This window comes from Oryzias latipes, chromosome 2, assembly GCF_053564925.1.
Source record: "Oryzias latipes strain Hd-rR chromosome 2, Olatipes_Hd-rR_3.1".
NCBI classification, from domain to species: domain Eukaryota; kingdom Metazoa; phylum Chordata; class Actinopteri; order Beloniformes; family Adrianichthyidae; genus Oryzias; species Oryzias latipes.
Genome location: NC_136238.1, coordinates 50,008,231 through 50,034,733, shown reverse-complemented (window position 1 = coordinate 50,034,733; position 26,503 = coordinate 50,008,231). Strand labels below are relative to the sequence as shown.

Below are 26,503 nucleotides of genomic sequence, written 5' to 3'. Positions count from 1 at the left end.
ATACATAAAATCTACACCAATGTGTTTGTAATCTTATTGATAAATCAGACACGTTTTCCATGATCAGAACACAGCAGATTCATAAATAGTCTTCATAAAATGTTCATATTTATTATATTTTAACTTTGACAAATGGGTGTCATTCTCTGCGTTAAATAGTAGTAGTTCTCCTCCAGACCAGGTGGTGGCGGTAATGCGCCACTTTGTTTTCGTGCCAAGCGCCATTTGAAAACACCCGAAAGAGAAAACTAGTGAGCATGGGTGTCCGAATTGCTTTGAAAATTCAGAGAACTATATAGAGAACTATATAGTGCCGCACTATATAGGGTTTTAGTAGTTAGGGGTTAGGGCGGTAATTCGGACACAGCCCATGACTGCCAGACAAAACCCCCACCTGCACACCGTCACCTAGTTAAATACCTCTTCTCATTTACTTACCTGATAGATTAGGATTCAGATTTTCCTTATACTGCCCCTGCAGCTATGGAGTTGATCCTACCTGGAACAATCCTCCAAATCAATGTTCAGGAGCAAAAATAAAGAAAATAGAAGACAAAAAGCCAGGATAGAAAAATCTTAACAGTATTTATTGATCATTTTATTTTAGTGTAAACTTGCACCACAAAAAAGAATACTAATAAGGTACCAGAGTGAAGAGCTGCAGATTAAGAGGAGTTAATAGATCAAATCTTAACAATACCCATCTCCAATAAATGTTAACTCTACTAGATGTTAGCTCTAATGATTCAAAACAACTCATTCCTATTATCTAAAATAATTCATGTTGTGAACAATTTTTGCACATTTTGTGAAACTCATTGCCTAGTATCATTACACATAGACTAAATTGTATTGATCCTTTACTTTTTTGCTTTTGATAATTGTGGCTTAGAGAAGATGAAAACCTAAAAAAGCTGTTCAGGAAAGTCAGGATAAGACAAGACAAAACTTTATTGATCCCTGGAGGGAAGTTCAGTTGTTACAGCAGCCAAACAAGACATATAGCAGTTAGAAAACCAAATAGTCAGTAAGAGTTAAAACAGCAATAAAAAGTGGAAGTAAAAGTACACGTCATAACTAAATATGTAAATACAGCAGCAGTTTCAGCAGTCCTAAACTGTGCCATTCTATAGTCTAACTGCTGTTGGGACAAAGGACCTCCTGTAGCGAATCATACATTAAAACAACCAAAGTTTTTTTTTTAAATGTAGACAATTTCATTTCTACAGATCCAATTCTCACTTGTGCCTCCCTCTAATGAAGTTACTGCATCAATAGGGTATGGAGGCCATCAGCCTGTGGCTCTGTGTACATGAAATGAAAGCTCAGGTTGCTATGGAGTTCATTAGAACATTGAGGTTTCACCCCAGAAGTTTAAGCATTAAAAACTTGTTTTAAAATATTTAATTTTTCTGAGATGCAGAACTTTTCCCTCCCGTAAAATAAAGTCTTCTGCTGATTCTGATTCTGGTACAGAGGTTGAGAGGTCGACCTCTTATCAAAAAAGTTTAGAATTTAGAGTTTACACTAAATCCTTACATTGTCAAGAAAAGGTCTCACAAGTTCTCATGTGTTTGTTGAGATGAGATATTTGACTGAAACTTTTTTTACATTCTTTACAAGAAAAAGGCTTTTCTCCTGTGTGATTTCTCATGTGTTTTTTAAGAGCAGATGAACAACTAAAACTTTTATCACATTCTTTACAAGAAAAAGGCTTTTCTCCTGTGTGAGTTCTCATGTGTTTTTTAAGAGCAGATGAACAACTAAAACTTTTATCACATTCTTTACAAGAAAAAGGCTTTTCTCCTGTGTGAGTTCTCATGTGTTTTTTTAGATCAGATGAACAACTAAAACTTTTATCACATTCTTTACAAGAAAAAGGCTTTTCTCCTGTGTGAGTTCTCATGTGTTGTTTGAGAGTAGATACATCACGAAAACTTTTATCACATTCTTTACAAGAAAAAGGCTTTTCTCCTGTGTGAGTTCTCATGTGTTTTTTTAGATCAGATGAACAACTAAAACTTTTATCACATTCTTTACAAGAAAAAGGCTTTTCTCCTGTGTGAGTTCTCATATGTGTTTTGAGATTAGATATTTGACTAAAACATTTTTTACATTCTTTACAAGAAAAAGGTTTTTCTCCTGTGTGAGTTCTCATGTGTGTTTGGAGAAAAGATATACGACTAAAACTTTTCTTACATTCTTTACACGAAAAAGGTTTTTCTCCTGTATGAATTCTCATGTGTGTTTTGAGATTAGATCTGCGACTAAAGCTTTTATTACATTCTTTACAAGAAAATCTTTTATGTTCTGCATGGATTCTGGTGTGAATTCTGAACTGAGATATGTTACAAAAGCTTTTACTACATTCTTTACAGATATAACATCTTTCATCAGACCCAGTTTCCATGTAGTCAGACGGGTTAGTAATTATTCTTGAGTTTTTACCAGACCTGATTGGAGATTGTTTGTATTTCTTACCAAGATTAGTCTTTTTAAGATTTTTTCTAACATCTGTGTCACACTGACTTTCTGACATGTGAGAGCTGTCCACACTTTGGACATGTCTTCTGTGTCTTCTATTCCTCTGATCTCTGTTCTGTGGGTCTGTCTCTTCATCTGTAGTTGATGATGATTCTGTCTCTTCATCTGTAGTTGGTGTTGATTCTTCATGTTGGTTTCCTTCTTCATCCTGACTATCAGTTACATTAAAGCTCTGCTGATTGTTTAGATCTGCTTCACTGTTCTCATCTTCCTCATAAGTAGGAATCTCCATCAAGGTATCAGTCTCCTGCTTCAGATGAAGATGCTCTTCATCCTGACTGATGCAGAGTTCCCCTGGTTCCTCTTTAATCTGTGGAGGTTCTGGTTCCTCCTGTTCCTCTTTAATCTGTGGAGGTTCTGGTTCCTCCTTTTCCTCTTGAATCTGTGGAGGTTCTGGTTCCTCCTGTTCCTCCTTAATCTGTGAAGGTTCTGGTTCTTCATGTTCCACTCTGAAGTTCCTCTGCTGGATGCAGAGATCTTCCTCTTCAGTCATCCAACACTGGGGGAGAGCTGCAGAAACACAAGAACAGGTCCTTTTAAATACTACGGTGACTTTATTTATTCTTAATTATCAATACAAATGATTGCAGTATCATTCAGTATATGCACATTAAAAAACTTTTAATTAAAAAAAAGTTTTTTGTTTTCTTTAGCACAACAGTATCAAACTGTGCTGAAAAGGGCCCCCTACACCTCCCCCATATGAGGAGAGCTTTTTCACTCAATAACTTGTAGTCTGAACCAGTTATAGAAAGAAAATATTTTATTTGTTTTTTTAGGGAAATTAATTTGCAGATAAATAATTCATAAATGGTACAAACAGGTCTTTAGTGTCATTTAACTGTATACTCAAATTAAATCATACTGAAATAAATAGATTTATTAGAAAGGGGACAGAGGGACTGACAGAAAATGTACTTTTAACCTGATTCTGTCTCCAATTATTTTTATATGAAATTACAAAAAGGAAAAAAGTCTGAAAACAATTGGAATGTTTTGGATTCTTGCCATTATTGACAGTAAAGATGCAGGCATCTATAGTAAATGTTTGACACAGTCTCTGAGGCTTATTTCAGCCCAACACCAGCTGTGTTATGTTAGGAATATGCTGCTAATAAAGTTACATTCACATGTCAGGGGTTGACACAGCCCAGAAATTTGCAGTGGCCCACAGGGCCAGTAGTTTTCGAAAGTTACTGGCCCTGCCTGAAAGTTACTGGCCCAACACAGTGCACAGCGGGACCCGCCGCTCCGCGGGTGGTTGCAACTTTAAGGGGGTCCGGGGGCATGCCCCTCCCGAAAATTTTAATATGGTGCAATTTGGTGCATTCTGGTGACATCTAGCACTTCTTTATACTTTTCAATTACTGAAAATAGAGCATATCAAACTTAAATCTGCTCTAGTCTGTTTCAGATTTTTTGAAGAGAGCACTGCAGTTTAGTAGGTAACACTAGTTCAGAAGTTTTCATGCTGCTTCTAATCACTGCTATTTCACATTTGTTCCTAATCAATAGTTAAGAAGTTTTATTTACTTTTCTGCTCTGACTGCCTTGACGTTCTGCTTTTTGTTACTGTTGCAAAGTTACATTTACTTTTTAGTTACTTTAGTTACTTAATTAAATTAAATAATTGAAAAATTAAATAAAAATAAATTACTGAGATTAGGCCTGCACAATATACCGCAAATTTATCGTTATCGCTAAATCCAGCTCTGCAATATGCATATCGCAAAAGACGGCAAATATCGCAATAAATCATAAACCTTAAATGTGCTAAAACAATCTAATGGCAGCTTGAACCATTTAACAAATCAAATAAATCCCTTAATGCATTTGACCAATCGGATGGACGCCTTCACATTGTTGACCAATCAGATGAGCCCTATTATGTTAGATGTTTGTCACCTATGTCAACGAGGGTGATTTGGATTATAATTTTTAAACTGTTGCAATAAAATGGGAATGGTTATTTGGTTATTTTGCTGTTTGTTTATATACCGCAAATTATATCGTTATCGCAATTTTAATCTCTGATATTGCATATCGCGAGTTTTCCTCATATCATGCAGGTCTAACTGAGATCGTTCAGCTAACTAGAAATACTTACTGCTTACAGTGTTGTAAAGAAAAACTAAATGAAGTACTCTGACATTATACTGCATTTGAGTCTGAGATTCAGGTATTTGGAGTTGCCTTTGATTCTTTGACATTCAGCTTAAAGCTTAGTGCATACAGTTTCATCTTCAACGCATTCATTAAATATCTTGCTGTCCATACTACTAATTCCACCCATTACTCCATCTAACATATTCCTATCTATTCCTGCCATGTCTCTGACATGCTTCAGTCTCTCTTCAGTGACGGTGTCGGATTTATAATCAAATGTAATAATAACCCACTGGCTTGTTCCTTCGTTGTTGCTGTTTAACATTGTTTTGTATTGAATTGTTACATTCAATAAAGTTTGAAAAAATAAAAAAAAGTAGAGTGAGCGCGTGCCGCGTGGTGCTCGGCAGTGACAGCCGGGCGCGCAGGCGGGAGAGAAGGAGAAGTGATAAAAAGTTTCCCATAGAAACCCTTGAAGTCTGAACACAGGACTAGCAGAAAAAGTAAATTATGAAGACGAGGTAAATCTACACGTTTTCGCAAAATATACTTTATTGAAAAAGGTGACAAATATATTAACTGTTAGATATTTAAGTGGCCCGAACGGACAAGTGAAAAATAAAGTCTTGTGGTCCGCACTGCTCGAAAAACAGGACCGGGCCAGCGGACAAATGGCTATGTCGAGCCCTGGATGTCTGTTATTGTATTTATTTTATTTAGAAATCACCTCCAGGACCGAGGTCTGGGGCCCCATCAATCGGGGTCAGAAACTTGCCTGTGGTGGTGTTGGTGGGTGTGTTTATGTGTGCGTGTTAGTCTAAAGGTGCTGCTGGCAGCTCAGACGGTAAAAATGTGTCAACATGGACGAGCATGAAGATTTGATGTGAGAACTTAAAAACGTAAAATAGAATGTGGCAAAAGAAAAAGTCTGCAACTGTTTATAAAAATCTTCTGCTGTAAAGTTTGACAAATAAAATCACAACTGACAAATTCGCATTTGCATGTGTTCATTTGAGTTACAACCTCAAATCAGTGATTTCAACTGCTTGAATCTGCTGCTGTGAATCACAGCACACTACAACTGAGTGAACTACAAATACATTTCAAAAGAAAAAAATATTTTTTTTCCCCCTGACTTTTAATGAGAAGTGATCTCTTTGAGGTGTAAACGGAGACACAGCAGAGAGACGGCTGCCAAGACACCATTGTCAACAAAGTGCAATATCTGAGGAAAAACCATTCAGTAAAAATCAATCATCTCTCTAAAACAAATGAATTTCTACAGTTATATGGTAATGAAGAATCGTCAGCATATTTATGCTACAATCAATACTTTGTGAAAAAAGTCAATATTTATTATATTTTATCAAATTTTAATAGAGAAATGACTCATAATAAAGATGCTCAATAGCTCTGAAGATACTGAAGCTATTTTCACCAAACTTTCTGTACTGACTAATCATGACCCTGTTGTCCTACTACAACAAAGATAACTGTATGTCAATTAATTACTTTTTGTAAATATGGTTCATGATTGGTCCAAAATGCTTAATAGCTCTAAAAGATACTGAAGCCAACAACGTAATGTTCTGATATAATCTTTTTGGTCAATAACAACAACAAATCTAATCACCATTTTGAGCCAGACAACAGTGATTAGTCAGGTGGTCTGAGTCACGTTTTTAGAACAACCAGTAGCCAATCATGATAAGCTAGTTCAAAGTCCACGCCCACATCACTGAAAGCTGCTCGGAAGAAGCTGTCAATCAAACGTTCGAGGTGGGGCCAGCGGGCACGACACCTTTTACTGAGGCATCTGATTGGTCAGTTTATAGCTTGAGTAACTGGCAATAAAGAAAAAATGTTATGAAAAAACTTAGATTACCCACAAGATATTAAGAAAATAATTTCACAGCAAGAATGGTAATTCTGTCTATTTAGAATGACTGAGTAACAGCTGCCTATTTATCTATAGAGGTCTATTGGAGTTTGGCGACAGCAGCTACTTCCTATTTGGAAGTGGGGGGGGGGGGGTGACTCTAATGTCCAGTGATGATATAGTCTATGCTTTTTAGTATAGAGTTTTGGACAGCTCCTCGTAGTTTGACTACTAACAATAAACAGTGTTGGGGGTAATGAATTACATAGTAACAAGTTACTTTAATTTAGTTACTTTTGTCAGTAATGGAGTAACGTAATGAATTACTACGGAGCCCGTGATCTGCCATGGGTTAAAAAAAAGGGGGTTCTGGCTGCCGCTGTTGCTGTGGCGGGGGTCTGGGTGTGGGGATGGCTGGACACTCTCCCTCCTTCTTTTCACATTCCACCATTCATTTAGAAGAACATAAACACTCACCTGAGCACAGGTGCTAGCTCACCTTTGCACTAATAGTTTGCATGATTGAATGAAATATTTCACACTAGTTGGTTTAAAGGCATAAGTATGCGTGTGTGAACAATATCTGTATTGTGTGCATGTTTTGTGTACATGTTGACATGTGGACACCTTTGCAGTTAACAGGTGTGTTTATAACATTTGAATATGTGTGTGGACAGGCCCCGCCCTTTGAGATTTGTTTTACACTTGAGCCTTACCGTAATGATAAACATCCAGTAAAGTTGTTGCTTTAGGCTGCTTCATGGTTCTACCCCCCCCTCCTATTATCACCCTCCTATCCCCCCTCCTCTCTAACATCCCTCTCTCTTCTTCCCTCCTTTCCTTTTCCGTCCGGTCCAACACCAAAGATTTTCAAACATGATGGAATCTAATAAAGTTTGGCCTCAATTACAAAAGGGGTTTATTCAGACATTCCTCTGGTTTGTCTGAAGATTCATAACCCCTGTTGTTAAAGTAAAATCTGTCCAACACAAGAGGCCTTCAGCTCTCATCTGTTTGCCCAGCTGTTGGACAGGACAAGTTAAAAAAAAAAAAAAAAAAAGGTTTCGTTTCCACTAAATAATTAATTAATTCCAACAAAATAATAATCTGATATACAGTCAGGTCTGTAAATATTGGGACAGTAGCAATTCCAACATTTATGGTTCTATAAACCACCACGATGAATTAGACCGTCAGCTTTAATTTGAGGGTATTTACTTCCAGATCAGGTGAGCGGTGTGTGAATTACAACAGTTTGCATATGTGCCTCCCACTTGTTAAGAAACCAAAAGTAATGTAAGTAAGTCTCAACTGTTCCATGGCCAGGTGTGTGTTATTCCCTCCTTATAACAATTACAACATTCTTAAGAAGAAGAAATGCACCGGGAGCTCAGCAACGGCAAACGACCTGGGAGATTACAGAAAAAAACTGAGGTGGATGAAGGAAAAATTCTGTCCCTGTTGAAGAAAACTCCCTAAAAGGAGGGTTTACCACAAGATGTAAAACCTTAGTGAGCCTCAAAAACAGGAAGGCCAGACCAGAGTTTGCCAAACAACATCTAAAACAAACTTCACAGTTCTGAAACAACATCCTATGGACAGATGAGACCAAGATAAAAAATAAATTAAAAAAAACACCAAATCCCCCGGGGCCGCATCGGAAATAAATAAAATTACGATGCATTATTCTTTATTAACAAATAACAGTAACAACTAACAACAACCTATCTAGCTTGTGAACTAACTACTAACTATAGGGGTTGTAGATTGACTGTGTGTGAGCACAGAGCGTCTTGTGTAGGAAGGTGCGCACACGTGTGTTATTGGTGCGTGTTGATTCTTCTGCTCTGTAGCTGCACGCGAGTGTCACCTGTACTCTTTGGTAAAGACATCTTCTCCGAATATTTTATATTTCCCAGTAATAAACAGACTGCAGACACTTTGTCACCTTTCCGGTAGCCACGAAGCCTGACACCCATGAATAACACGGGGCAGGAAGCTCCGCCTTTGTTTATACAGACATGTTAACTTTGCGCTGCACATAATAGTTGCCGACGTTTAACGCCTCCTGACTAAACAAAGGGCACCAATGTGAGTGTGTACACCGACGCGAAAAAACGCCACGCGTCAAAGCGTCCCTTTTTTTAAAAACGCCTCGGGTTCGTTTTTTTGGTTTGACGCACCGCGTCAAAATCTATTCGACCAATGAGAATGGCGCTTTTGCACACGTGTCTGGAGCTTCTGAAGTTACAGTCAAACACAACTTGGGGGCGCTCAAACACAACACTGCCTTTCTGAGCACACATACCAGCAAAGAAGAGAGACGCCAAGTAGCGTCTACACTGACGCAAAGAAATAATGACGGACATTCTAAAATATCCCCGAAAACGCTCATGATACATTTTCAGCTCTTGTACCAGTCGATAAAACTCACCATGTTCTTCTCTTCTCGTAACTATGGGATGTACCCAAAATCGGCGTCTTTTCCGGCGTCTTTCATCATTCAACAGAACAATAATTTCTTCATCATTGGAACTGGAGCTGGAGCTACTGGTGCTTGAAATATTCATGTTTTCTTTGTATGATTCTGACAGGCGCGTAAATACTGGCTCTCTTCTTCTGAGTGAAAACCACCTTGTGTACAGGAGTATTTCTGTTTTACATTAAGCGCCATCTAATGTCAGGGAATGAAATTGCATGTTGGCTCGGCTCGTCGTCAGTGAAAATCGCCTGGGTGTGAACACAAAAGACGTGGCGAATAATGCCTGGCGAATATTCGTCCTGGTGTGTACGGGCCTTTAGAATGAGGATGTGTGCTTCTGAAAGCGCGCGCCTCTGTGTGTAAAGGGAGCCACGTGCAGCAGAGGCAGTGAGAGAGCGCACGCAGACGAGAGAGAGTGACAGGCACGGTGGGAGAGGAGCAGAGGACAGTCTGAAAGAAAGAAGGAAAGTCTGAACACAGGACTAGCAGAAAAAGTAAATTATCAGCAAAGATGAATGTGTTTAATGTGTTTATTATAGTTCCAATCAAGCACCACATTGAAAATGTAAAAAAAAAAAAAAAAGTGCGGTGATGCGGTTATCGTCACAGCCCTATACCAGAGTCATGGAAAGAGAAGAGTATAAGAAGGAAAGGAACTGCTCATGATCCTAAACATCCCATGTCATCAGTGAAGCATGGTGGTGGTAATGTCATGGTGTGGGCATGTATGGCTGCTATTGGACCTGGTTCTCTTGCATTTATTGATGATGTGACTCCTGACAAAAGCAGTACGATGAATTCTGTTTCGGACAATATTATCTATGGTAGCTTTTGTGTAGCATAATTAAAAATAATAGACAAAACCAGAAATGCTTTTTCATTTTCAAAATGAAGCTGCATTTGTTTACTCGAAACTAAAAAGAAAAAGCAATCCACCAAACCGCTTTTTAATTTTCTTCTTCAACACTGCTTATTCTGTCACTTAATTAAAATGATAAAGAAAATAGTATTTGACATTTCATTTTCAAAAAGTTATCTGGTAAATGTGTAGCAATATTCAGTTACAGTAGATATATCTAATTTGACAATTAAAATGGATTAACAGAAATGCTTTTTTATTTTGAAAATGTAACTGCATCATATGACTCATATTAAAAAATAAAATTCAAAATGCTTTTTCCTTTTCTACTTAAAAACCACTTATTCTGTGTCATAATTAAAATAAAAGTGCAAAGAGGGGATTGTCTTTTCATTTTCACATCCACCCTGCGACTAGTGTTGCATAACACAATTCCAGTTAGCATTTCCACGGGGAGGCGGGGCAATGACATCAGTGCCTGTTGATCCAACCAGCAAAAGCCAAAAGTTTAGCATGGTGAAATCTGTTATCGTTGTTCAAGGGGCTGTAGCTGTCCTGGAACAGCAAAATCAGCGTAAAGTACAGGTAAGATCTTAAGCCCGAGTCAGAACCCGACCCGGCCCGAAATTCAGGACATGATTGGTCAAGATGCATTATGGGAAATGTGTGATGCACGATGGGATACTTAGCCTCAGCATTTCCTGAATAATATAATTCCTGTTTGACCCTAAAGTAACAACACCCCATACTGGCCTTCATGACCAGCAAAAGAGATTCAAGGCTGGACGAAAATAGCTTGTTTGCTTAGTTCTGGAATGAAATGGAAATACTTGAATCCATTTTCTCGACTGCAAGACAGGTCAATGAACCGAAAACACCGGAGTCCAATCTTAATCATTTCATTAATTAGATGCAAAATGACTGACATGACCAAAAAAAACAGCTGTGCAGTCATAAACATGCAGATCTGCTTTGTGCTTTTCCCACTCATGCACTCACGTTTCATCCACAGATGAGCCCACATCTCTGCGCCTGTCATCTCACCGGCAACAGTTTCAAAACACAGGATCATTATTATTATTATTTTCAAATGAAGCTGTATTTGTTTACTCAAAATTAAAAAGAAAAAGCAATCCACCAAACCGCTTTTTCATTTTCTTCCTCAACACCGCGTATTCTGTCACTTAAGTAAAATGATAAAGAAAATAGTATTTGACATTTCATTTTCAAAAAATTGTTTAGTAAATGTGTAGCAAATTTCGGTTAGATTTATCTAATTTGACAATTAAAGTGGATTAACAGAAATACTTTTTCATTTTAAAAATGTAACTGCATCATATGACTCACAAATAAAGTAAAAAAACACTTAATGTCTGTTAGCATTGTTCATGGGGCTGTAGCTGTCCTGGAACAGCAAAATCAACGGGAAGCTGCAGGAGACAATCTTCTAAATGTGCTTTTATTACTGTTATGATTATTATTAAGGGCCTGCTCACTCATGATTTTTTTAATCTTTGTGGCCAGTGTTTTTTTCTTGGCTGCAAGGACCTGAAAAAAGGGTTAGCATTAGGCTAATACGTGCTAAAAACATTAGCCGTGGAAAGAGTGTTCCTACTGATTTTATGTTTTAAATAGGAGACTCTAGACTTGATGTCTGCTTCTTGTATTTCAGGGCTCCAGACTGCGACAAAATGGTTGCATTTGCGACCAAAATTTGAGAGTGTGCGACTAAATTTTACATTCAGTCGCACATGTGCTACCAGTAAATTTGCCTCCCCCACCCTCCGTATATTTTTATACATTAAACGTGGAAGGGGCATGTCAATGATCAGTGAAATAATCAATGAAATAATCAATGAGATGCGAGCGCACACGCTAACACACACACTCACTCATGAGACGCGAGCACACACTCGCGTTTCATTGAGTGATTGTCTGTGAGGCGACCAATGCGTGTGAGAAGTAGGCCTGGGCGATAAATCGATTAAATGAATTAATGTTTACTGTGACTCCTGCTGCTTCATGATCATCTCTGTGCAGAAGACGGGGTTTCTTAATTTATTTAAAACCTTAGACCCCAGATATGAGCTGTATTGTTAATCCTTAAAATGGTGCTACTGTCAAGGTGAATGTTTGTCTCCTCTTAGTCTACACTACAAAGTGGGACTGAAAACACAGCTGGGACCTCAAGTAAGGAAGTAACCTTTTTATTGTGGACAAGTGAAAACAAGTGTAGACTAAAAAAATTAGACAAAAACAAGACAAAATTATTTAAACACAAGTCCAAAAAGGGAGTGAGAAGAAGAAAAATCTTATACTTAACTTTGATTCCAAGAGTGTGTTTATTTATTTATTATTTATCCCAGAACTGGGGGTTACATTTGTCTCGCATTTGATTGGGGGGGTGGGGGGGTGGGGGGGGGATTGGGAAAAACATCGGAAATCGAATGAAAAAAAATAAAATCTGAGATTTTATTTTTAGGCCATATCGCCCAGCCCTAGTCAGAAGAATAGGGAAAGCCACTGTAAGTGGCTAAAATGCGTGGAGGGGGAGGGGCCTTGAGATAATTGACCATGCGTAAACATCTGTGGGAAGGAAACGGAGACAAATATCATCATAACCTGATATGTGCGTCTGAACTATGAGCAAGCAAACTATTGATTCGTTCTTCCAACCTGCGGCTAGTGTACCAGTGCCAGAGTGTACAGCAGGGGTCTCAAACTCGCGGCCCGCTGGGTACTTGCGGCCTCCAAGATGATATTTTGCGGCCCCCGCCTTAAAATGAAAGTTTAATGTTACTGCAGCCCGTCAGTTTCTATGAATGACACGTTTTCCTTGTCTTGCGCGTAGCTGACAAACCAACCATTTGGGATTTGGAGGGATTTGAATCTTTTCTGTCTGCAGATCCATGAGCAGGACCCTGTCTTTGGGTTTTACCTTGAAATGTAGTTTTGGAAATAGAATCTGTCTGAATGTCTGGAATTGCAGACATGGAGACATCAAAGAGGTTTAGATGGGATTTTGGGTTTGACAGAGAAATCTGCTGAAAAGAACTGAACTACAAACTTAGAACCACAGACGACTAAACAGATTGGACTTTTTTATCTGCTAGCAATTTTCTCTTTGATCTGTTAAGGTTTCCTGTTTGTCGTTAGCTGGAGGGACTAACTAAGATCATCTGATTTGAAGAATGTTGTCGGCTGCACTGACCAACAATGTCTTCTGTCTTTTCAACTGGAAGGGACAGAAGAGACTCTTCCAGGACACGCTGTTGATGGACTGCATGTTTGGAGAGCTTGAAGCTCAAGATAGAACCGTTGTTGAAGTGAACATACCGATAGTGTGGAGATGAAGATCAGAGTCACACTGACCTGCTGACATGTGAGAGCTGTCCACACTTTGGACATGACTTCTGTCCCTCCTCTTCCTCTGATCTCTGTTCTGTGGGTCTGTCTCTTCATCTGTAGTTGATGTTGGTTCTTCATGTTGGTTTCCTTCTTCATCCTGACTATCAGTTACATTAAAGCTATGCTGATTGTTTAGATGTGCTTCACTGTTCTCATCTTCCTCATAAGTAGGAATCTCCATCAAGGTATCAGTCTCCTGCTTCAGATCAAGCTGATCTTCATCCTGACTGATGCAGAGTTCCTCTGGTTCCTCTTTAATCTGTGGAGGTTCTGGTTCCTCTTTAATCTGTGGAGGTTCTGGTTCCTCCTGTTCCTCTTGAATCTGTGGAGGTTCTGGTTCCTCTTGAATCTGTGGAGGTTCTGGTTCCTCCTGTTCCTCTTTAATCTGTGGAGGTTCTGGTTCCCCTGTTCCTCTTTAATCTGTGGAGGTTGTGGTTCCTCTTTAATCTGTGGAGGTTCTGGTTCCTCCTGTTCCTCTTGAATCTGTGGAGGTTCTGGTTCCTCTTTAATCTGTGGAGGTTCTGGTTCCTCCTGTTCCTCTTTAATCTGTGGAGGTTCTGGCTCCTCCTGTTCCTCTTGAACCTGTGGAGGTTCTGGTTCCTCCTGTTCCTCTTTAATCTGTGGAGGTTCTGGTTCCTCTTTAATCTGTGGAGGTTCTGGTTCCTCCTGTTCCTCTTGAATCTGTGGAGGTTCTGGTTCCTCTTTAATCTGTGGAGGTTCTGGTTCCTCCTGTTCCTCTTGAATCTGTGGAGGTTCTGGTTCCTCCTGTTCCTCTTTAATCTGTGGAGGTTCTGGCTCCTCCTGTTCCTCTTTAATCTGTGGAGGTTCTGGCTCCTCCTGTTCCACTCTGAAGTTCCTCTGCTGGTTGCAGAGATCTTCCTCTTCAATCTTCCAATGCTGGGGGAGAACTGCAGGAACACAAACACAACAAGGAGCCTTTTATATGTTTCCAGGACTTTTGGGTTTCGTCAAACATCAATAAACTCTGTGATCATTGGAGAAAATGTCTGAGGAGTCTGGAGGACCAGAAGAGACTCATTGAAATAATACATATAGACGCCATTAAATAATTAAATAAATGTGACATTCATTCTTTAAAATTTGAAATAAATAAGCAAATATATCATTAAAAATGTCAATATTTAATTTAAATTGAATGTTAAATGATTTACACAGGTCACATTTAAAGTTCTGCTATTATTCTCTATAAGAGGTGTCACGATTTCGACTTTAAATCGAAATCGATCGAAATTAAGTCACAGTCTTGAACTTCAAATTCAAAAATGGAATCGTCGATGCTGCCACGCCCCCATGCTGCGTCTGGTTACTTGCAAAGCAGAAAAAAACATGTTGAAGGGCTGCGAGTCTAATTGTTGATATAGTTTTTAAAAAAAGAAGTGCTGCGAGTCAACCTCCTCTAACAGCCACTCAAAAGATAGCATGGAGACCCATCAACAGAACTCGAATCCCCTCTTCTTTCACGGAAGTCGCTGGTGTGGAAGTATTTTGGATTTCCATTGAGTTATGTTGACAACGTTCGCGTTGTCAACAAAAAAACAAACAAACAAACAACGGTTTGCAAGCTGCACTATGTATGTGCATGTACCATATTCTCTCACAGGCGGCAACTCTAACATGGTAGGGCATCTCCGCAGGCACCACAAAAACATAGATTTATGTGTAAACCACCAACTACACAAACTACTCTTCCGTCTTCGTTTGGAATTAAACTTCCAATCAACTCAACTCGCAAATGGAGTCGGTAATGACCAAGTCCAGAGTGTGTCCTCTGTTGTGAGCAGCTATGGGACATTTTTTGAAATCTGTGAAGATTTTTTTTAATTTGAAATGGTTTATTTCAAGCAATCAAATAGAAATAATACACAAAAAACAATACAATCATAACTTATACATTCGTACAATAACTAATCAAACTTAGGCTAATTAGACATTCATAAATATTGCTTGAAAGGGAGTGGAAGGAAGCGAATTTATATAATCCCACCCCGTTACACTATAACCATTTTATTACATGATTTATTATTATCCAGTTCCTATAGCTTTTTTTTTTTTTTTTATAACTTTATTTTTATTAGTTTTTGTTACATGAACATACATCTCAGACAACATCACAAAAAACAAGAAAGAAAAGAAAAAGGTCAAGTCTAGGTGTTTCACATGTCTATCTGTTATACAGTGTCCATTTTTTCCACTTTCGGTGTAGTTGTGCCTCTTGCAGCTTCAGCCTGTATGTTATTAATTCCATTGAATATATGTTGTTGATTGTTGAAGTCCATTGCTCCTTTGAAGGGATCTCCGTAGTGCCCCAGTTTCTGGTTATTGTTTTTTTAGCGGCTAGTGACATGACTTTAAATAAGTATTTGTCACTTTGGTGGATTAAGTTTCCTGAAAACATGTACAGATAAAACAGTTCTGGCAACAAAGGAATTTTGTATCCCAGTACTTTGCATGTGAGATCGCCCACCATTTTCCAAAAACCTGTCACATTCTGACATTTCCAAAATACATGAGAGTGGTCAACATTTATTTCTCCACATCCGCGCCAACAGCTCTGATTTGTTTTCAAATGTTTGCTCTTCAGTTTAGGTGTTATGAGAAATCTAATAAGGTTCTTCCAGGCAAACTCTCTCCACGTTCGAGATCCAGTGGTGGTATGGTGGTGTCTCCACATATCTAACCAGTCCTGTTCAGTTATCTTTATGTTTAATTCTCTTTCCCAGTTATCTTTTGCTTTCAAAGTTGTGTTTTCGTCATATTCCATCAATGATTTATATAACATACTAATCAATTTAGTATTGTTATCTTTATATGTCTTTGTTATTGTGTGAACTATCCCGCCTTCATCCCCAGAGGAGCCGCTCTGTATTGCTTTCTTATGGTAGTTTCTCATTTGTAAGTATCTGAAAAAATCCTGTTTTTCAAGGTGAAATTGTTTAGTCAAGTTCTCAAAACTCTCCAGCTGTCCGTCCTTTTCTAGCAAGCACCATGCTGTTATTCCTTTTGTAGTCCAATATTTAAGGTCTGATCATATTCTGCTGGTTTAAATTGCCTGTCATATGCTACCCATTTTAATTTTTTTGCACTATTTAAGATTTTGTATTTTTGGAGTAGTTTGAACCATATAGTTAGTGTATGGTTTGTTATGGGATCTAAATGCCTTTTCTTTGTTTCATATAACTCTTTATCACCAATAATGTTTTGAATAGGTTCTTGTAAAGTTTCACATTCAATATTTTTCCATTTTCCATTATAATGGGGGTTACACCAACAGCATAAGTACCGTAATTGTGAGGCGATATAGTACTCTTTTAGCTTTGGTAAAGCCATACCTCCTTTGTTCTTTGGAAGCTGGAGGGTGCCATATTTTATTCTGGATCTTTTGTTGTCCCATATGAATCTGGATATTGTTTTGTCCCACGTTGCGAATTGAGTGTTGGAGACCTGTGCTGGTAGAGCTTGAAATAGAAATAAAAACAACGGCAATATGTTCATTTTCACTATTTCGATTCTAGAGCTGAAATCTAGTGGGAGTGTTGACCATCTTTCTATGTCTTTTTTTATCTTGTCTTGTACTTCTGAATAATTTTTAACGTTTACATGTTGAAAGTCTTGTGTTATTTCTACTCCTAGGTATTTAATACTTTTCATATTCCAATTGAATTTAAAGTTGTTTCTAATGTATTCAGAGGGAACATAGTTGAATGTTAGAGTCTGAGTTTTTGAAATATTAATTTTATATCCCGATAAATTTTCAAATGTTCCCAACAGTTTCATAAACTGTGGAATTGATGATTCTGGTTGTTCGAGGTACGCTATTAGGTCATCAGCAAACAATCCTATTTTATGTTCAACGCCATTCATTGAAACTCCTTTAATTTCAGGTTTTTCTCGAATTGCCTGTGCCAGAGGCTCAATAAAAAGAGCAAACAGAGTCGGGGAGAGTCCACAACCCTGCCTAGTGGATCTTTCCAATTTAAATGTTCCTGTTAAATTCCCGTTTATTTTAATTTTAGCCGTTGGTTGTGAATATATTGTTTTTATAATTTCAACCGATTTGTTATTAAATCCCATTTTTTCTAAGACTAAGAATAAAAATTCCCAATTAACGCGGTCAAAAGCTTTTTCCGCGTCAATACTTAAGAGAACTGTACTTATATGTTCTCTTTGGGCTCTTTCAGTTAAGTGTAAGGTTCTTCTAATGTTGTCGTGTGTCTGGCGACTTTTTATGAATCCCGTCTGGTCCTCATCAATAATGTCAGGTAAAAAAGTGTTTATCCTTTTACAGATTATAGACGTGTAGATCTTGTAATCTATATTTAGTACTGAAATAGGCCTATAATTAGCGCACGACTGTTTGTTTTTCCCTGGTTTCAACAGAACTGAAATAATTGCTTCGGACCAGGAAATAGGCATTTTATTATTTTGTAGGGTCCAATTCAAAGATTTGTGTAGTATTGGAGTCAGCTCCTCTTTAAATATTTTATACCATTCAGCTGGAAACCCGTCGCTGCCTGGTGATTTATTGTTTTTCAAAGAGCTTATGGTTTTTAATATTTCCTCTGTAGTAATTTCAGCTGTAAGTAGTTTATTTTGATTTAATCCGATAAATGGCAGATCCATATTTTCCAGAAAGCTTCTTTTATCTTGTTCACAGGCTGAAGGAGGTTGTGAATATAGCTTTTTATAGTAATAAGTGAATATTCTCTCAATTTCCTCTGGATTATTTGTTACTTTATTGGTTTCGGGATCAAGGATTTCATAGATTGTATTCAGAGTTGTTTTTTAATTCTTTTGGCTAGTAATTTTGTTGATTTAGGCCCTACTTCCTGATAGCTTTGTTTGAAATAAATCATCTTTTTTTCTATTTCGTCCTCTAATATGTGGTTGATTTGTTTTTTAATATTTTGTATTTGTTGGTATATTTCTGTTGTATTTTTATTTATAAGCTGCTGTTCGAGTTCTTTTAATTTTACAGAGTATTCTTCATATTTTTGAATTCTCTTTTTCCGCAACCATGCTGTTTTCGCTATTAGTTTTCCTCTAATTACAGCTTTAAGAGCATCCCATAACACTGTAGGGTCTACCGCACCATTGTCATTGTCATCCATATATTGTTTTATGTCGGTTTTTATGTCCTTTATAATTGTTTCATTATTCAAAATCCCAACGTTCAGTCTCCATGTTGTTTGTTTCTTCCTATTTGATATATTTACTTTCATGTGCTGGGTATTATGGTCAGACACGTCTGCACCCTCAATTTTACATTCTTCCACTCTATTAATATCTGATTTAAAAACAAAGAAATAGTCTATTCGTGAATGTACTTTGTGACTTGCGGAGTAATGTGTGTAATCTTTCTTACGGGGGTTTAAGCTTCTCCACACATCCAGCAATCCCAGTTCTTCCATGGATAATTTAACAAATTTGGCAATAGTCTTTTTATGTTTATGTTTACTAGTTGTGTCTAATTTAAAGTTTAAGGCTACATTGAAGTCCCCTCCGCAGATTAATATACCCTCGGCCTCTTCAGCAATAACGTTAAACAGGGATTTAAAAAACTGTTTATCACTTTCAGGTGGGGCGTATACATTGACTATTGTCAAAACTGCGTCTCCCATTCGTCCTTTAACAACGATGTACTGCCCGTCCTTCCCCTTTATGACTTTGTCAGTTTCAAATTGAGTTTTGTTTGATATCAGAATAGCGACTCCTCGTTTGCGGCTTTGTTTGTATGAACTGTAATATGTATTTCTGAATCCTAGTTTTTTAAGTTTCTCGTGTTCTTGATCATTTAAATGGGTTTCTTGCAATAGAGCTAATTGTATATTTTCTTTTTTTAATTTTTGCAGAATTATCCCCCTCTTTTTGGGTGTGGTTAACCCATTCACATTTAACGAGGCGACACTCAAACTACACATTTTGTCTTATAACAATCCTATTTATGCACCTAGAACGTGACCCTGAAAACAAAAATTGTAAAAAAATGTAAAACCTGAACACAAACGTAAGTTCTGACTTCCACATGGAGAAAGGATGATCCATCTCTCCTCTCTCGTCCCCGTTGGTGGGTGGGCAGGATGTCCTCATTCCAGATGGGAGCCAGCCTCTAGACATAAGTCTAGCTTTGTCCAACGTTCCTTCCTCCTCAGTCTGTGAGCTCCGTCTCGGCCTTTTTTGTTTAAATTGGCTCCATTTACGGATTCCCTGTGGTTATTTCCTCTGGTATTCCTGGAGCCTCTCTTGTGCACGCCGCGCTGTCCCTCCGACGCGCTGCCATCCCTCTGCTGCTGGGGTCCGGTCCAGTCCCTTGCTGTTTTCGCTGCTTGGAGTGTTGATATGGATCCCTCTCTTCTTAATGTCTTCCGCCGCTTCCATCGCGCTGTTGTAGCTTTGTACGCCTTCTTTCCAATGAACCCTCAGCCTTGTGTATGGGGTTTGAAAACGGATTCCCCGCTCCTTCAGAACTTTTTTAATGTCCGAGTATGAGCGCCTTTTTTGAACAATTTCTGCTGGGTAGTCGTGGTCAAACTGGATGAGCTGGTCGTTCACTTTTATTTTCTTTTGCCAAGCTTTCTTCAGGATCATGTCTTTCGTTGCAAAACTTAAGAAATTGACCACGACATGCCTCGGGCGCTGGCCTGCTTTGGGTTTCATCGGGGGGGTTCTGTGTGCGCGCTGCATCTGGAGATCAAAGTCCGCCGGTATGAGAAGCTCTTTTTTAAACATATCGTTTAGATAAGTTATAACTGAGCCCCCTTCAACTTCTTCTGGTAGCCCGAAGATTCTGATGTTATTTCTCCGGGCTCTGGCTTCAGATTCCGTAACCTTGTCCCGCAGAAGTTGCATCTGTTTTTGCATTGTTTTGAGCTCACCGTTCGCCTCCATGTTGCTCTCCTCCAAAGTTGCAATGCGAGTCTGGGCTTCGGCTAGGTCGGCTTTTTGGCTTTCCAGCGTGTTGTGGTGCTCCTTGAACTGTCGGTCCATATCTTGCCTGAGGGAAGATATTTCTTGCTTCAGTTCGTTCTTTGCCCCTCGCAGCTCTGTGTCCAAGTCATGGATCTGAGCGCTAATTTTTGCTAGCCCGTCTAGCATTAGCTTTGTGTCGCTGTGGCCTCGCTGGTTCTCGTTGTCCGAGCTAGCTTCGCTGGCCGCTTCTTCCATCTCGTGCTCGATACTTTCTGGTTCGGTCAGCTCGTTCACTTCTTTTTTTTTTCTTTGGCTTTTCCGCAGCGTGTTTCCTTCACTCATATCTTCTTTTCTGTTGTTTTGTTTTCGAGTTTGTGGAGTTTTTAGTGAACCGAGTGCGGGAGCCCCAGACTGAGCGTGTCTCCTCTATGCCGGCATTCCGGAAGTCCAGTTCCTATAGCTTTTATCAGACAGAATTAAGAATCTTGAAATATCAATAAAACATACGACAAAGATGAATTACTTAAATTATTTTGTAAAAAATAAGTATTAGAAATCAACATGGCCATGAAGTATCCAAATATATGAAGATTATGTTACTTATAAAAGTCATTAATATGATTAAAAATAATACTATATCAGTAAAATAGACACAACACTGTTTCAGGAATTTTCATAGCAAAATTTCATCAAGTATCAAAAGTTAAAAATATGTGCAAAATTATGTTACATTAGGAAAAATCATGAATCAACGTATCAAATTATCAAATGAAGTAATATCAATAAAAGTCAATGGTAACCCTTTATATTAAGATTCCTTAACAAGCTTTGTTAACACATTAACAAGCATTATAAATTAATTTATAGGGTGTTAGTAAGACATTTATTAGAACAATAAGTCTAATAAGGTTTATTAAATTACTTAGTTAACACATTTACAAGCATTATTATTAGGATGTTTTCAAGATGCTAATGATGCATTTACTGATATTATAGGTGCCTAACAAATGTGTCAGTGTTAATAAGCTTAATAAGATTTATTAACAACCTTTGTTAACAAATTAAGAAGTATTATTATTGTTTGGGGTTCTACTAAGATATTTATTAGCATTATAGATGTCTCACACAAGCTTAAGTGTTCATAGGCTTAATAAGTTTTATTAACTAACTTAACAAATTAATAGGTTTTATTAATGTGTCAGATGCTAGTAAGATATTTATTAGCATTATAGATGTCTTGCAAATACCTGAAAGTGTTAATAAGATTTATTAACATCTAAAGTCAGACCATTGTCTTCTAAAGCCATATTACTAAACTGCTTATAAGCTTTACAAATGTATTAATTAACTCTGTTAACAGTTTATTAATTGTTTTGCAGCACCTCATCTAAAGTGTGGACGTATTTTACCACAAACAACCACAAAGCATAAAGATTGTAAAAAGAACTTTATGACATTAAAACAGACTAAACATACACAAATCGTTCTGTAAAAGATATAATAATTTAATTCAGACAAATAATTTTTTTAAAAAAACATATATACTGGTGTTGGATGACTAGCATCATAGCTAATAAGGATAAAGTATTAGCATCTATCCTGAGTGAAACCTTCATTGCAAATCCCATCACCAGGAGACAATTCTAAGCATTCACTGCAACTGCATTCAACCACTGTTGCCTTGCTTCAAAGTCCACAAGGAAGTTGCACAAGCCAGTAATTTTTGAAGAACGAAGACAATAAACCTACAGGAGCCATGCTAAAGATAACACGCTAACGACCGACCGGTATAGAATCAAAGATGGGCGGGGCTTTTTTCGTCACCTGTGTGAAAGCAAAGTCTAAGAGGCCATTCAATTGGCTGAAAGTGAGCACTCCTGTTTCGCTGATGAGTTTGATTGACAGATTCATTAGCCAATGGTGACATTAGTTAACCTGCCCATTCGATGGGCAGGTTAGCGTGTTAGCTTTAGCATGGCTCCTGTAGGTTTATTGTCTTCGTTCTTCAAAAATTACTGGCTTGTGCAACTTTCTTGTGTACTTTGAAGCAAGGCAACAGTGGTTGAATGCAGTTGGCTTTGAATCCAGAGAACTGTCTCCTGGTGATGCGATTTGCCATGAATGTTTCACTCAGGATAGATGCTAATACTTTATCCTTAAGCCTTATAGCTTTGATGCTAGAGTCATCCAACACCTATCTATGTTTTTTTTGTTTAAATTATTCTTCTGAATCAAATTATTATATATCTTTTATAGAACGATTTGTGTATGTTTAGTCTGTTTTAATGTCATAAAGTTCTTTTTACAATCTTTATGCTTTGTGGTTGTTTGTGCTAAAAAACTTCCAAACTTTAGATGAGGTGCTGCAAAACAATTAATAAACTATTAACAAAGTTAATTAATACATATGTAAAGCTTATAAGCAGTTGAGTAATATGGATTTAGAAGACAATGGTCTGACTTTAGATGTTAATAAATCTTATTAACACTTTCAGGTATTTGCAAGACATCTATAATGCTAATAAATATCTTACTAGCATCTGACACATTAATAAAGTCTATTAATTTGTTAAGTTAGTTAATAAAACTTATTAAGCTTATGAACACTTAGGCTTGTGTGAGACATCTATAATGCTAATAAATATCTTACTAGAACCCCAAACAATAATAATACTTCTTAATTTGTTAACAAAGGTTGTTAATAAATCTTATTAAGCTTATTAACACTGACACATTTGTTAGGCACCTATAATATCAGTAAATGCATCATTAGTATCTTGAAAACATCCTAATAATAATGCTTGTAAATGTGTTAACTAAGTAATTTAATAAACCTTATTAGACTTATTGTTCTAATAAATGTCTTACTAACACCCTATAAATTAATTTATAATGCTTGTTAATGTGTTAACAAAGCTTGTTAAGGAATCTTAATATAAAGTGTTACCAAGTCAATCAATTTAACCATTGTCATTAATTGATTAATCATTTGTTTTATTATTTTTTGTATTTTTATTTATTTATTTATTCATTTATTTTTTACATATTTTTATGATAAAGTAATGCTGTGAAGTAAAATAAAAGGGTCCATAATCTGTCAATTGTCCAAGGTTGGCATTTCTTCTTCTGCTGAAAAAACAGCTGATCTTCTGGGTTTAAACAGTTTCTAGTCTCTTCCATGTTATGTCTGCAGACATTAGATTCAGGTCCATATCCTTCTTCAGCTGATATCAGCTCAGTGAAAGTTGAGGTCAAGTTGTCTGCAGGTCAGAACTCTCCGCTGTTGATTCAGGTGACGTCAGACAGATGGAGAAAGTGATGAATCCAGGCGTCATATTTCTTGAAATTATTTGGCTCTTTGGTTTATTACTCCATGTTGTTTCAGACGACCGAAATAAGACACTTCTCAAAGTCCTTCATGGTGTTCACAACCAGAACCTTGGACCGGTCCGGTGGACCGAGTGGTTTGACGTAAATCCTGCAGCCTTTAACCCAAGTGTTCTCAATCTTCTTCTGCTTCCTGAGAAGCCGTGCATGTTTGGAGATTTCAGCATTCCTCCTGGTCAGATGGTCGTTCAGATAAGCAGCAGATCCTTTCAGATTTTTACGTTGGTTCATCAGAGCTAGCTTGTGTTTGTGATTCACAAACCTGATGAGGATCGCTGGTTTATCCGTCTCCTTTCTCCTGGGGAGCAGGTGGCAGGTCTCCATGGTGTTGAGATCCAGGGAAATCCCTTTAGACGTGAGAAATGATTCCACTTGGTGATCCAGAGACTCTCCACCGCTCTCCGTTTCTGGACTGCTAGCTATGCTGGCGCGATCAGCATTAGCAATGCTAGCTCCAGCTGCATTTAGCTTTGCCCGAAGTTTGATCGGTACTCCAGTGAGAATGACATTATTCATCCTTACTTGTTGTTCCACATCGTCCAGTCTTTTCTCCAGAATGCCGACCCGGTTTTCTCGTCGCACGTTTTTAACCTGAAATCTTTGAAATTCTTCCATTAGCTCTAAGAGCTGAGTTTTTACTGTTGGTGTTGCACAAAATTAGGAAAATGCCAAATATTTTTGAAGTAACCCCAGTGAGGAGTTCTATGGTTACGTTTTTAATGTTTTATAAGAGCTCAAAGTGATGACATATCTCCAGGCTGTGTTCTGTAGCATGTTCATATTTGTATAATTTTGACAATGTATTTTTATGGAGAGAAAAATATTATATGTTATTTAAGGTTTAACTTGATTTCTTCTGGATTGATATTCCTTTCTGTTTTTATTAATGTTCAGTTCAGTTTAAAAGTCTAGCTTTAGTGTTTTCAGTAAATGTTTCTTGTTTGGCCCAAAACTCAAAGCGTGTTTTGGATTTAGGCCGCCTGTGTGACGGAGTTTGACATCCATGTAGTTTATGAAATTATGATTTTTTGTGTGTAAAATGGAAAAATAAGGATAGAGAACACAAAAGGAAGTCATCAAATTTCTATATGTGCGGGGAGAGAGGGGGTTACTCGCCCGGGAAGTAAGTTAGTGTAGAACCACCACTGAGTGACAGACGGGTCCCTATAAAGAAGAGCATGGAGCTCAAAGGTCTTCTTCTGTGTTTGTGTGATGAAGGTGACATACCTATGTGGTGGAGCTGCAGCTGTGGTTTCCAGATGACATCCAGCAGTCTGCGCTGACGACAGAGCTCCTCCTCGTACTGGACGATGGTTCCTTCACAGAGTCTGCAGATTTCTTCAGCAGCAGCAGCTAGTCGCTCGCTGATCAACTCTCTCAGAGACTGAAGGGAAGACATGGTTCCTGCTCCCATCTTCAGCTCCAACTGAATCCTCAAAACTGGTTCCTCCGGTTCCACTCTGAAGTTCCTTTGTGGGTTGCAGAGACTGTCCTCTTCAGTCAGCCAATGCTGGGGGAGGCCTGCAAAAACAAAAGAAGAAGGCTTTTTTATGTTTGGAGGAATGTATTGTAAAAACGCCAATACAAATGTAACAGTCTCTTTCAGGATATTTGGAGGAGGAGCCCCTGAAGGACCATTGTTTGGAACGTAAACGTCCTTGTAAGAGTGTCATGAAGTGGTTTAAAAAAAAAGTTCTCTCTGTATCCCAGCTTTACAAAAGGCCCCCCCCTACGAGAAGAGCTGTCAGTCCACAACCTGCTGAATGGAAATAAATTAATTTTCTTAATCCTTTTAAGAATATGAAATTGCAAATTAAAGTCTTGAGTGGCGTTGTATTGCCCGCTCTACCTGCCCTCACCGCCCACCTCTATGGTCCACCAGCCCTCACTACCTGCATCTAGGCCCCATTGTCGTCCTTGCCGCCTGAGTCTAGACACCACCGCCACTCTTAGCACCCACCTTTGACCAAACCCCACTTCCTGAGCAGCCACTACGCACATTTAACCCCTCCTTCTCAACTAACTCAGAAGCACTCATTGATTAAGATACTAACTATGCTGACTATGCTAGTTATGCTAACATGGCTACAAGTGCTAGCATAGTTATCAGCATCATAAACTGACTCAGAAAAACTCTTTGAAAAATAAAGGAGTAATATGAGTGTGCCCCTTTAGCGAGCTCACCACATGTTCAGAATCTACAACTTAGTAGTTTACAACAGTAGCTTGCCATTGATGCCTGAAAAGTTACGAGACAATCAATAAAAATCCCAACGACAAGTTTTTTTAAGTATCTGATACTAAAGGTGCTGTTTTTAAAAATCAAAGATGGCGGCTTCTTCCTGAGGTCAAAGTTCGACAAAACTCCTGCGGTGTTTGAAGACTGAAATTATTGGAACGTGTGTGAAATTTCATGGAAATCATTCTAAAAAAATTCATTTTCCTAAAAACCGTGAATTATTAAATCGTAGATTTTGGCACACAATGTCTGCCAAACTATAGGTTGTGTGCAAAATTGTTTCTTGTGGTTTTTACCATAAAAGAGAATAACAGTAGGGACAGCAATGCGTGTCACTGCACATACCATTCACGCATGTTCAGTCTGCCATTGAAAAACTTGGTTTCCGCATTGGAAAGTTTATGTAGTTAATATCTGCATCGCGGTGCATTTTGGAATAGCGTCTACTTCGACTTTCATTCAGGAAAGTAAAGTGTATTTACTGGACATTTTTGTGATCCAACCGCAGCTTTTTTTCTGATTTTGGGTCGATCTCCCAGCTTCATGAAACTTACAAGGTGATTAAAATCTCCCAAAGCCCACCCTAAACATTGAGAAAACCCCCAGAATTCGATTTTACAGACTCAATTGTCTATAGAAACGTCTAGAAGAATTATGTTAATGAGCGACAAT

At 38.0% G+C, this 26,503-nt stretch overlaps 2 protein-coding genes across 4 annotated transcripts in view; both read right to left on the bottom strand.

Annotated features, from left to right (window-relative positions):
- The window catches only part of LOC144988962 (NLR family CARD domain-containing protein 3-like), a 207,703-nt gene that overhangs the window by 85,975 nt on the left and 95,225 nt on the right, over positions 1–26,503 (bottom strand). The window lies entirely within an intron of this gene.
- LOC101168923 (uncharacterized) lies at positions 562–25,703 on the bottom strand. The gene is made up of 3 exons (XM_078941544.1): positions 24,820–25,703; positions 13,243–14,186; positions 562–3,054 (listed from the first exon to the last, which is right to left on the bottom strand). The coding sequence occupies exons 1-2, from the start codon at positions 25,004–25,006 to the stop codon at positions 13,480–13,482; spliced, it is 894 nt and encodes a 297-aa protein (XP_078797670.1). The 5' UTR covers positions 25,007–25,703; the 3' UTR covers positions 562–3,054; positions 13,243–13,479.

Bases quoted from the DNA above. Each gene is read 5' to 3' on its own strand.
- LOC101168923 (XM_078941544.1), bottom strand. From the start codon at position 25,006: ATGGGAGCAGGAACCATGTCTTCCCTTCAGTCTCTGAGAGAGTTGATC. The intron at 14,187-24,819 runs GTATGTCACCTT...GTGTTCCTGCAG, and splicing joins GCTGCAGCTCCACCACATAG to TTCTCCCCCAGCATTGGAAG.